The sequence below is a fragment of the Rhineura floridana genome, chromosome 7, assembly GCF_030035675.1.
Source record: "Rhineura floridana isolate rRhiFlo1 chromosome 7, rRhiFlo1.hap2, whole genome shotgun sequence".
NCBI lineage: Eukaryota > Metazoa > Chordata > Lepidosauria > Squamata > Rhineuridae > Rhineura > Rhineura floridana.
Genome location: NC_084486.1, coordinates 89,176,591 through 89,189,895, shown reverse-complemented (window position 1 = coordinate 89,189,895; position 13,305 = coordinate 89,176,591). Strand labels below are relative to the sequence as shown.

General features: G+C 39.8%; 1 protein-coding gene across 4 annotated transcripts in view; it reads right to left on the bottom strand.

The window, feature by feature from the left end:
• The window catches only part of KLHL6 (kelch like family member 6), a 31,804-nt gene that overhangs the window by 16,360 nt on the left and 2,139 nt on the right, over positions 1-13,305 (bottom strand). For 2 of the 4 annotated variants that reach the window (XM_061636373.1, XM_061636374.1), the window contains exon 2: positions 4,193-4,358. In XM_061636373.1, the coding sequence (XP_061492357.1) occupies positions 4,193-4,358 (166 nt within the window). Of the gene's footprint in view, positions 1-4,192; positions 4,359-10,297; positions 10,616-13,305 lie in introns of those variants that run through there. The other 2 variants (XM_061636375.1, XM_061636371.1) reach the window with 2 other exon arrangements.

Sequence of the window (13,305 nt, the reverse complement as noted above, 5' to 3'; positions counted from 1 at the left end):
GTACAGAGAAGAGGCTTTTTTCAGAGTTGGCCTTGATACACTTGTTTCTAATGCTCAAGAAAACGGGGAGGAGGAAGACAGATGGAGGGCCCAATGCTGTAAAAAAGGCAAGGAAGAGCCAGAATAGTGGCCCTCAAAATAGCGGGATGTGATAAGTGCGGATTCCAGTGGGAACAGGACTCCAGTACTAAATGGGAAGATAAGCAGTTGAAGGCAGGCAGAAGTGATGTCAGAGGGCCTGTTCATGCAATCTGGGTGTGTGGAGGCTGTGAGAGGCTTGTGTATCACCATACCAAATTCCAAAGCATGTGCATGGTCCACTCCAGACTGAACCATGTTGAAAGAGGAACAGTTGAAAGAAGGTAAACGGCAGATTAAATTGTCTGGGTGGGAGATTATTAGTTCTAATTGCATTCATCTCAGACTTCAGTTTTTCATGTTGTGAATTTGTTTTCATTGCTCCTCAGATATGCCTCTGTCTGTTGTTGACCCTGGACTCAAACTCACAAGTAATAAAAAGTTTGAACACTATCCTGATACTTATACCTGCACAGTACTGTTAGCATGATAAGACTGTGATAATGTATTTTGAGGATATGAATGCTTTCATGAGCTGTGATGAAAGTAATGACTTTGAAAGTGTTACTGCTGAATCATACAAGGGTATAATTTTTGTGTGATTGGGAGTCTATAAGCATAGATCAGGTTCAGAGCTTTTCCAAATGACCATTTTGTAGCACAACAATTGTTCTGCTCTTTCTCATTTGTTGCATGGGAATAGGATCCAGGTTTCTTCTCATCTAATATTTTCCCATTAACTAGCAGGGCCATTGCAATCTCAAGTATTGCCTGGTTGTGCAATATCACTGATGATGAATGATGCAACCTTCCCCACACATGGAAGTGGAAAATGAGTAGGGCCACAAAAAATCTGAAGATGCCCCAGATGAGTTTCACCCTGCCCCTCCCCCATCACAAGCACAAGCACAAACCCAAACCCAGCTAAATCTCAGGGCAAAATATGAACACGCAGAGTGCTTCCAGATAGGTGTTTATTGTGGGATCAATACTCATGCACATAAGCATCCACATGTCATTGGCATCAAAGTGCCTGTCCATATTTGTTCCCCATTTAATCTGGATTGACTCTTTCTGGGGGAAACCCAGTAAGTTTTAAAAAAACAAAAAACTGTTGCCAACAACTCATTTGCAGTACCTCAACAACCTGCTTGCAACAAAAGCCCCCACTTGGAAGCACCCTTAGTCTGCGAGATAAGTTAGGATTTCTGACACACTGATCAGTCAGTTTCCTCTTCTGTGTAAATCCTGTCTTTTTCAGGCTGAGTGCTTGGGAGCACATATCTTCTTATAAACAGTTGAAACAGGGACATGACATCACACAGCTATCTTCCTCAGCAGCACCATCCTCCAGTTTATCGTGTGTGTGTGTGGGGGGGGGGATATTGGCATCGGCACTTACAGGGCTGTCCTACAAAGGGTAAAAATGAGGGGGGTATGGTTTATCTGGATCATTTGGATGGGTCCCCAAAATTAAGAGTTGTACAGAGCTGGAAGAGATTTCAAGAGTCACTTGTTCCATTTTGGGTTGGTAGTTTTGAAGTGCTCATCTTACTCTCTCAGGGATATCAATAGTTCAGCAGTTGTCTCCCTAACTGCTGATGAAACCCCATAATGGTTTTTTAAAAAACTGCACCTAATCTTAGAATTGGCAGAGTATAAAGCAGTGCATGACATTTAAAAAAGTAGTTAAAAGGAAAAGAAGAAGTGAAAAATCTGAAACGCCATTTTTAAAGGTTAGGGTAGATTTTTTAAAAAGTATTTACAGCAGAGCCTTGTGCTGAGAGCCATGTCCTGTTGACACATTGAAGCTAGTTACCAAAACTGAAAGATAACAGACCTGGCCTATAAACCACTGGTTCCTGTTTTTTTTTAAAGATGCATGTGGCACATGTTTAAAGACATGAAGCTCACAAATCAAAATTAAAATTTATTCCATTGCATACTTTCTCCTTTGTAGCATTATGTCCTATTTGCACCCACCTATATCTGCCATACAGGAACTCTAACCATAGTGTGACAAACACTTCCGGTAACTCATGCTGGTCCATTTAAAAAATAACCCCAAAGCAACAGCATGTTTTATTAGGACTGACTAAAAAGTCACAATGTTGTGAGGAAGCTTGAAAATTTGATCAAAGCACTAAAAAGGCTGCTCACTACTTTGAGGTATTTTAGTAGGTCCTAATTATGCCAGTCCCGTAAAGTGGAACAGGTGTCAGGATGGGCAGATCTGTCAATTTTGGTTTCTCTGTGTCTAATCTTTAGTTCAGTTCTCTATATTTCCACGTCAGTTTGCAATGTTTTTTAACAAATGTCCTCGTGAAAATTCAGCAGCATTTTTGTTCGTATTTCCCCTAAAAGACACATTTTTGCATGCAATTTTGCCTACAAAATATATTGTTGCAAGAAATTCCCATTAATATAATGCATTTTGTATATTATTTTCATTAATATATACATTTATGCAAACATTTCCCTAGCGTATGCATTTTTTGTTAGAGAACTGCATCGCAAAATTTGAAGAATGCCATTTCAGGAGGATAGCTGTGTTTGGGTTCACATACTATTTTTGGAAGTGCGAATTAGGTAGATTCACCTTTAAATGTGAACTGAACCAAACTTCTCCCTCATCTTTAGGCAGAATCAGATTGATATTTCAGCAAGTCAAGCATGAGGGCTCTGTTCAGCACTGCTCTGGGTCAAGTGCAAGGGTACACTTGCATTGCAGTAATCCAGTCTTGAAGTCACTAATGCCTGAACTACTGTGGCCAAACTTTCCTGGTCCAGGAATAGTCATAGTTGTCTCACCAGGTGCAGCTGATAAAAGACACTTCTAGTCCCTGAGTCTACCAGGGCTGCCAGTGACAGAGCCAGATCTAGAAGCACCCCCAGACTGCATACCTGCTCCTTCAGGGGGAGTGCAAACCTGCCCAGGACAGGCAATTGAACAATTTCTCAGACTCAGGAACCACACATCCACAGTGCCTCCATCTTCCTAGGAATCAAGGTCAACTTATTTCCTTCATCCATCACACCATTGTGTCCAGGCACTGGTCCATGGCTCGCACAGCCTCTTTTGATTCAGATGTTATAGAGAAGTAAGCAGAGTGACATCAGCATATGATGACACCTTGCCCCGAAACTCCTAATGACCACTCCCAGTGGCTTTATATAGACTTTAAATAGCATTGAGGATATGGCACGCCATAGAACAACTGCCAGAGGACCAAACAAACAATCACTCAATGCTAATCTCAGGCCTCAGTCCTGGATGTTGGACTGGAACCACAGTAACATGGTGCCCTCCTAATTCCCATTCCACGGAGCCAGTCCAGGAGGATGCCGTGGTCAATGGTATCGAAAGCCACAGAGAGATTGAGAAGCATGAGCAAGGTCACACTCCCCCTGTCTTGCTCTCTATAGAGGTCATGCATCAGGGCAACCAAAGCTGATTCAGTCCTATGGCCAGTCCTGAACCCAGACTGGAATGGATCTAGATAATCCGTGTCATCCAAGCATGCTTGCTCTCTTCCAGTCCAAGGGATCCAGGACCGGTTTCTTTAAGAATGGCCTCACCACTACCTCTTTAAAGGCTGCAGGGACCACTCACTCATAAGCATGTCAAGGGCAGGAGCAGTAGCATCAAAGTAGCAGAGCCAATGCAGGGGTAGCACTCCAGTCAGCCCTGCCATGGACAAGGCAGGCAGGAGACCAACCAAAAACAACTTGCCCAGCCCCCCCATAAAAAAACCCCTTGGAGTCAGCCTTTAAACAGTAAAAACTAGTTTAAGGTTGCAATTCTTTGCACACTTAATTGGAACTGACCTATTGATCTTGGACTTCTTCTGAATAAACATGCTTAGATTCACACAGCATGCCTTGCATGTGAAAGTGGCTTTAACATTAGATCTATTCATTAAATGGAGCAGCCAGTGAAATCCCAAAGTGAGTCATAATTTCACAGTAAAATTCAGATTGTCCAGAGTCTAATCCATCAGCCGACAATTGGCCATTCCCACACTAGACAATGCTAAGAGTAGCACTCAAGTGAATTTGATTTTGACAGCACTATGTATATTTTCCATGTGATGGAAGAATTTTCTTCACTAACCTGAAAAAGACTAGCAGCTTCCAGGACTTTCTGCACATTTTCCTTAGTGATCAGCACTTTGCTTGTGTACGTGTAATCCAAAAGAATCTGCATTGTTTCAGCATCAACTCCCTTAATTACTATTTTTTCTTCATATTTTTCTTTCAAGTCATTGCAAAACATTGCCCTGAAGGGGAAAAAAAGGTAATTTCTTAACGGTAAATCTAGAAAGGCCAGTCATTCTGAAACAGACTCTGGAAACAATAATACTAATACTACCCAAATCGCTGCACATGTCATTTATTTTGAAGTATATTTATACTGCTTTTCTATTTTAAAATATTCAAAGTCGCTAACAATATACATCAGATCAGAGCAACAACTGTTGTTAAAATGCATCTTACTAATCTGAATGTTATTAAAATCTAATTATTGTTTTAAACACATTCTTTTAATTTATTTTGATATTGTTTCTTTGTATACATACTGTATTGGGCTATAGTACCTTATATTGCATATTTGAAAATTAAAAATAAAATAAAATAAAATGTCTAATCAACTAATGAGTATAGAATAAAGGTGCTATTTACAGCCTGCTAAAAGGCAAGCAGAGATGGAACCATATGGGCTTCTCTCAGGAGAGCATTCCACAGTTGGTGCCTTGACAAAGAAGGCCCTGCTCTGTGCCCACCTGTCATATTTCAAATGGCAAGAAGGCATAAAGCATGGCCTCCCATATTGATCTTACCAATGAGCCTTCATAGACAGCTGTATTTTGTCCCAGTTGAAGTTTCTGAACTATCTTCAGAGGCAGTCCCATGTGGCCCCCCAGATATTGCTGGATAACTCCCATCATCCCTGACATTTGGCCATGCTGGCTGGTGCTGATGGGAGTTTTAGTCCAACAATATCTGGAGGGCCACAGGTTCCCTGCTCCTGCATTACAGTAACTTAATACGGATTTAATTAGGCCAGGCATGTATAGCCAAGGACAAATTTGGCTTCTCTGTGAAAAGCCACAGTGGGCATACCATCTGACTCTGGCAAAAAGGCACTCCTGGTCAGTACCATCACCTGACCATCCAAGAGCAAGGCTCCAGAGTTCGGGGAGCCTTTAGCAGAGTGACATCCTTGCTGCTTATCATGTTTTTTTTTAACCCATAATGCACTGTAACTTCCAATATACTGTGTTTCAGGGTAATAAAGATGGTGGCTGCAACTGTAACCAGCAGGAGTTTCAGAGTAGGAGGCTCAAACTGTGGTGCCCCCACACACACATACAAGTGTCATCAGTTGTGTGGACTCCTGCATTCACCTGGCCATGGCGTGTGATGACTTCTCCAGGAGCTGTGCTGGATCCAGAAATATCTCTGTGAATCTGATTTTTTAGGTGAGTGCAACTCAATTCCAGATCATCAGACCACCTAAACAACAGTACATCTTTCTTGTCTGGATTAAGTTACAGCTTGTTTGCTCCCATCCATTCTAATTGTATGTTTCAATTTTATGTTTCAATTTTATGCTGGACTTTTAAATCTGCTGCTTCAACTTGTTGAATTCTACGCTGTATACGGTATGTCACTCTAAGAGCTGGGTGGCTAATAAATGTTTAAAGTAAATAAATACAGGTACCAGTACTGCTTCACAGCCTCCATGTATCAGAAGTTGGAAATGAGAGAAAGAGCAGCCGGGTATCTTCAGCATGCTCATGACACCCCAACTGAAATATCTGGATCACTTCATCCAGTAGTTTCATGTAGATGTTAAAGAGCATGGGAGAGAAAGATAAGATGGACCCCTTCAGCACCCCATAAGCCATTGTTCAGGATGGAACAGCGGTTTCTCACAACCATCTTTTGGGAGGAACCCTCCAAGAAGACTAGAACTACAGTATAGTCTCATGTTGCACAGATAGTCCAGAAGGGTACAATGGCAAATGGCACTGAATGCCACTGAGAAATCCAGAAGAGTCTAGGGTCACACTTCCAGTATAAGTCACTCACCAGAGTGAACAAGGCAGCATTAGTCCCGAATCTGGGATTGAAGCCAAATTGAAAAGGCTCTAAATAATCAGTCTCATCAAGAAATAATTGGGTCAGCACAACATGTTCGAGCACCTTGCCCAGATATGGTCTCAGCATATTCAGTATTCCTTACAACAACCCTGTATGATAATCTGTTGTTGTTGCTGGTGCTGTGAGCATCCCAGTCTCTGAGTGGTGAGAGATTCCAGGGGTTATTGTGCTTACCCAGGGTTTTGTTTCCTTGGAATGAAGATCAGCAGATAATGTTGTCATTATGATATATGGTTTATTTACACACATATACAACCTGAGCATAAGATGGAGGGGTTCACAGCATTCACAGTCCGACAGATCTTGTTTTCTTGTCAGGCTTCCAGTGTGGCACCCCAAAACCAGGGATTTTGACACAGAGAGCAGGCAAGCCTCTCTGTCTCTTCCAGCTTCCCAGCCTCACCTAGACTCACACTAAACACAGAGAAGAATGACTTCTGGGGGGGGGGATTCTCCTCAAGGAGCATCCCTGGCCATTTGATCCCAAGACAAGTCATCACTTCTTGACCAAATCCTTGCAGATGTTAATGGAGCAGTTGATAGACTTGGCCAATCTATTAGCTTGACAAAGAAAGGAACTGGTTTGACAAGTTTAGCAGATCTCTCTAATACAAACTGTATTTCTCTGCAGGCACAGGATTATAGGCTGAGAGGGGACTCAGACATCATTCATCTCAACCCCCCAATTCTATAACATTAGCATCATCATCATCATCATCCCCATATTACAGATGAGAACTAAGGCTGAGGAACAATGGCTTGCCTGAGGCTATCCAATGAAGTTGAAGGCTGAAATGAGATTTCATTTCGGGATCTGTGTGTTTTAGTATTTTAGAAACCTAGATTTACTGTTACTCTCTTCACACTGGTTTTTCACACTGAACACTCAGATATCGATGTATTAAATGATGGTAGGTTTCAGGGGCTTCTAGGTCAATTGCCCAATTGGGTAAAATGTGCGTCTCTTCTTTTTAAATGTAACTTGTTGGTTTAAAGCGAGGTATTAATCTTGCTTCTCTTCTTCAGAAATAGAAAGCATTTGGGCTTTTCAAAGGTAGGCACTCCCAGATTTTGGAAATCTTGCAGATTTCTATTCAGTAGCATACAGAGAGAGAGAGAGAGAGAGCACCGCAACATTTAGGCTGCAGTTCTATACTGACTTTCCATAGAGTAAGACCAATTGAACTCAATGTGATTTCCTCCTGAGCAGACATGTACAGGATTTTAGTGTCTGATGATTAATCAGTTAGGAAACAATTAAAAATCTTTTACTGAATGTGCCCCCATTTAAACATTTTTTAAAAAACAGTAACTTGTTTTAGTACTACAGGTACTTACAAAAACCACTGATGGTAGCCACACCTTAGGGGGGAAATTACCCCTTCTCTCACACACATGAGGGGATGCTTCTTCTAACTGGTACCTGATTTAACACGTATTTTGCATGACAAAAAAGTGTTTTTCTTCAGAACTACTATTTTATATGTGAATGTAATATAGTAATTAATTAATCAATTGAAAGGGATACATTTATTTATTTATTTATTGCATTTGTATACCGCCACATAGCCAAAGCTGTCTGGGCGGTTTACAACAATTAAAAACATTAAAAACAAATATACAAATTTAAAAACACATTTTTTAAAAAAGCAATTTAAAATCAGCTAAGATTTACTTAACAGTGTGAAAGCCCTAACACAAAGAAGGGAATTGTGATGAAAAACTTAAAATTCCAAATGTTACCATTTTTTGAAAATTCTTCTATTCTCTCTCATAGATGCATATTTACCTGAGTTGAACCTTCTCTAATTAGAAAGTTGTTGAAAATCTGTTGAAGAAAAACAACGCTCTGGCCTTTAGGGTTGCCACTTGTCCCTTTAAAACTAAAAATCCTATTGTTTTGGAGGTTTTGTATTACTACCTATGGTATGTGATATATAGGCTGCATAGATAGTTTTACATAAAATACATGGTGATTATTAAGCATTATAACCTCACACAGGCAAACCTTTTTCCCCACAAAGCTGAACCAAAGTTATTAGTGCCCAGTTCTCGGGGGGGGGGAGATTCCAAGCACGACTGAGAACTATTAAAGACACATTTCAGCAAAATAACACACACATGGTTTTTGTTTGATAAATCATTAGACACCCCCTTCCCCACAAAATAATTATTAAAAAAGTTGTGCCAATCACATGAGCTTGTCCATGGAATTATCTAGTGTAGGAATTATTCAGTTTCCCCAAAATCTGTTTTAAATGTGTGTTTTCTTATGCAGCAGCTGAGTAAATCTGAATAGAGAAGAGTAATACTCACCTGTTTGAAAATCAGTAGAGATGGCTATACCATTGTAAGATTCATTCTTATCCACATTTACTTGGAAATCTTGCTGAATGAAATGATACTTACTACTTCCAAGTAAGCATGCACAGGATTGAAAGCTTAGTAAATTAATATTTCTGACTGTTGGGTTAAGCCTTCCCCCCAAAGTAGGAACCAAAAATTAGACATTAAGATGAGATTGTTAGATTTAGTATTTCTTCTTGAAATGAAAAGTGGTCTAATTAATAATATGAAGAAGACAGTATTCAACTGAAACTTTGTGCTAGTGCAGGGGTTAGTACTAGTGCAATGGGATTTTTCCCTTTCTCATCTCCCAGCGCAGGCCCCCTGGAATCTCCAAATCTGTTCTGCAGGGTTGGGGAAAACCCCAGAACAAATTAAGGGGGCGCACATAAGAGGAGATTGTTCTGTTGCGCAAAGAGAAATCCTAAGATACCAGATGCATTCTTGTACCAAAAGACAAAGCAAGATCTTGTGCCAAAAAAATTACATTAGTTTTTTGTTACAGTGCTGGGGATAGTTATCAGTGAAATAGTTTATTTATTTATTTCAGTGATGTCACATAATCAAGGTCCTTCTACAAACTACCGTATATCATGCTTTTGTCTTTTTCTTTCTTCAAGTATTATAAAAATATATAGGGGCACTGAAAAAAAGCCTAATATGGAAACAAATGCCCCAAACATTTTTTTCTTTTAAAGTACAATAGATTCACCATCTCAACCTGACTGTGTAACATTTGGTATCAGAAACTGAATATGTTTCTTTTGCCAGAAAAAATACTGGAATCCATCCACACGTAATAATTATTTTTACTGATTGAAACTGACTGAGAATTTTCTTAATTTTCCCAGTGTAATTATTAATATGATAGCAGAGTATTTTGTTTCTCACTATGTCTCCAATTTATTACCTCACAGTGTCCAGAAGGGACACCTTCTATTCTGAATGTTTTTCTAGTGTACACTATGGAAGGTGACCCTGCTGGATTTCAATGTTTTTCTTCCAGATGTTTTCCCCATTTCTCACATCCCTTTTTTAGTTTTAGAACTCTGCGAAAGATAGGAAACACACTCCTTTCCCTTCCTTGATTGCTTTTGCAGTGTATTGTCCTCCACATGGAAGCAGGTTTTGGGGGAAATGGTCCTCCAGCTTCCAACATCCAACTTAGAGCATGCAACATAAGCAACACTGCTTAGAGATTTTTGAAATATTAAGCAGTATGTAAATGGTTTTATTTATTATTTAATTTATATCCCGCCCTTCCTCCCAGTAGACAGACAGACAGACAGACAGACAGACAGACAGATAGATAGATAGATAGATAGATAGATAGATAGATAGATAGATAGATAGATAGATAGATAGATAGATAGATAGATAGATAGATAGATAGATAGATAGATAGATAGATAGATAGATAGATAGATAGATAGATAGATAAAACTGCATCAATTAAAAAATACCTAGCATTCTCAATAAATTTTCTGGATGCTACAATCATCATAACATTTGGCTATAAACTTCTTCTGACATACCACCAGATATAGACCTTTGGGAACCTTAAAGACACTACGGGGATAGATTTCAATCAAGTGCTTGAAAAAAAGTTGCTTTCCCATTTTACCTACCTAACCTTCTATGGTTGCCATTGCACATCCAAATGAGAGAAGGAAAACAAATCTTTGATTTTAAATGTCACCCTTACCTAAAATAATTGCTTGCCGCTGCCAGAACCACTCGATGGCATGAGAATTTCATGCTCCCCACACACAGGGTAACATCTGTGAGAGAGTTTTCCAGTCGGAGATTCTCCAAGCCATTCTGCAGTACCATGGATAGACCTGTGTCATCAAATTTAACCTTTTCACTGATAGAGACCTCCACAAGCTCTCCCATGTTCCTGGAACACTCATTTTCTAAAGGCAACAGAGATTCCTTCTCCAGATCCTTTTTAACCATGTCTCCCATGTTTCGATCAGGAGTAGGACATCATGCCATTGATACTTCAGTCTAAGATGGTTCCTGAGCTTCAGACAAGTCACACTGCAGAAGCAAGACGGATTTCCTGTTTGGACCTCCCCACTTATCTACAGCTGTCACACACACATAACAGGAAGCCTTGCACTTTCTCATCCGGTTAACACAAACAAAGTCACTGGGGTTGTGTTATTTTTTAATACCGCACATTTAAAGCAATTTTAGTGTGTCACTCTAAAGAAGGCTTTAAGCTGCCTTTGAATATGAGATTACAAAATACCAAAGACCTGAAATCTGGGTTCTGCAGTGTAACTTGGCTGAAGTTTTATCTAGATATACTTGATCAGCTTGACAGGGGCATAAGGCACCTTCAGCAACCAGCACTGAGAATATTTTGAAGGAATGTCTAGACTGAGTAAAATTATTGATTTATTTATGTTTTGCATCATAACTAATCACTGGTCTTAACTCTGAAAGATCCTACCCCTCATTAGACATCAGTTTGGGAATATCAACAAAATCATTTTCTATATGTCTGTATTTACTGTAGATGTAACTGCAATTTACAAAAATAGATATTTATACACAAGACACTATTGAGAGGAAGGGCAGGATATAAATTTAATAAATAATAATAAATAATAAATGAGAAATTCAGTATAGGCCTGATCTGAACTAACCAAAGCTGTGTTTGGATATGATGCCATTTTGGACTGCATTTGCATACATTTAAGAAGCCCCCCCAACATCAACCTACCTCCCATTATGTAAGTTAATGCTCAAATACATGGTATGTGATCAGTTAGTTAAAATTTAACTGTTATGGATGCAGTTTGCCAAATATGAAATGACAGTATTCTCAATGCAAAATGTGAACCATTATTAGGAGAAGCATACAATTTCCCAGGCTATTGATTAGGCATTTATATTGATTAACAGCAGCAGGAAAAAATAGATCTGCTAGGCTATGTGCTGGAGGGACTCCAATGGCTGAGTCATCTGTCTTGAGACCAGAGGCTACTGTGACATAACACTTGTTCTCGTCACCCTGGCCATAAAGTCTAATGTAGCTTGCCACATAGATACCCCAAACTTCATGGAGAGTTTCCATGCCTCAGCTTTACCTCCCAGAATACTTGGCACAAGTGTAGAAACTTTCCACATGCCTGGAAGGATTAACATGGCAAACTATACTATATTAGAGGCTCAGACACTCTGAATGCAGTTGCCATGCAGTAGCCTCTTGTCACAGGGATAAGGCTGCATAGATCAATCCTTGGTTATATTTTGGGAGGCTTAATCGCTTCTTGAGTTTCCATTTTTGTAAAAATGTCAAATTTATACTAGATTTCTCTCCCCTCCCCCTCTTTGCCCTTGTCTTTCACTTGCTGTTTTAGGAATAACTTTCTACTGCATTTTGCCACAGGAATAGCAAGTTACACCTTTGGCAAAGAGGGCTGACAAAGGTCACCTCCATACTGTTAGTGTTTTGTGAGAGGGATTCAAGCACATACTGGAAAATTTAGGTTCATGCAATTAAAGTGGATTAAAGCGCTCTGTTCCCCTAGCACAACAAATCTGATTTTAAAAAATTGACTTTTGTAGTTGGGAAAGTGACTGGGAAATGCACAAAAGTGTGTAGGAAGACATGCTAACACCCCAGAAGCAAATCAGGATGAATGTTCATTGCCATATAATCTCCCCACCAACAAACCAGAACAAATGCTCAGTAAAGACTGGACATAATCTAATCTCTCTTCATAAACTTTGTGCAAGCGAATCAGAATGAATGCTCAATAAACAAGTCATCTAGAGGAGCCCACAGAAATTATTTTCATATCTTGTTGGTAGCATTGGCTATAAAATCCTTAATTCAAATGGTGGTATCTAATTACAAAAACAAAATTTTAAAATCATTATGATTATTATGATTATTATACCCCGCCCTTCGTCCCAAAGGAGCATGTAAACAATTTAGTATTGCCTACATCAAAGTGAATGGATTGGGCAAGTTTTTTCAGGCATGTTGAATACATATACATCACTGTGGCTATGTTTAAAAAAAGAAAAGACTAGAATCATGCACAGGCTGGGGAATGGGGCTGAGAACTCCCTCCCGGTCTTTGGTACCTTCTGTGTGGAAATCCAGTGAGTGGAAAGGAGCCCTTTGGGTGAGAGAAGCATGTGGTGGCAGGGGAAGGGGGAGGGATGGGTGGTCTTTTTCGTTATTTGGATTTCTTCTTGTTTTTATTGTCTTACTTTTTCCCCTTCCTGAGGATTCTCTTATTGTTCCAAAATGTGTTCCCATACCTTCCTCTACGCTTTTGGTCTCCTGGACAGTTTGTTCACATTTTTCTTTTCCTTGACCTGTGCTTATGGCCAGGCTCCATCCTAACTAACTGTGCAGGGTGCAGGGTTGTTATTTATGTATTTACTGCATTTACATACTGCCTTTCTGACAAGGCATCTAAGGCAGTTTACAATTTTATTTACATTTGACATCCAAGCTTCCTTCCAAGAAGCTCAAGGTGGCATACATGGTTCTTCCTTCCTCATTTTATCCTCACAACAACCCTGTGAGGTAGGTTGAAAGAAAGCAACTGGTTAAAGGTCACCCAGTGAGCTTCATGGCTGAGTGAGGATTTGAACCCTAGACTCCCATGTCCTAGTCCAACACAAAGATAGGATAAATTTTGAAAAGGGTTTGCTCAGAACACGTGATACACCCTTCAGGAG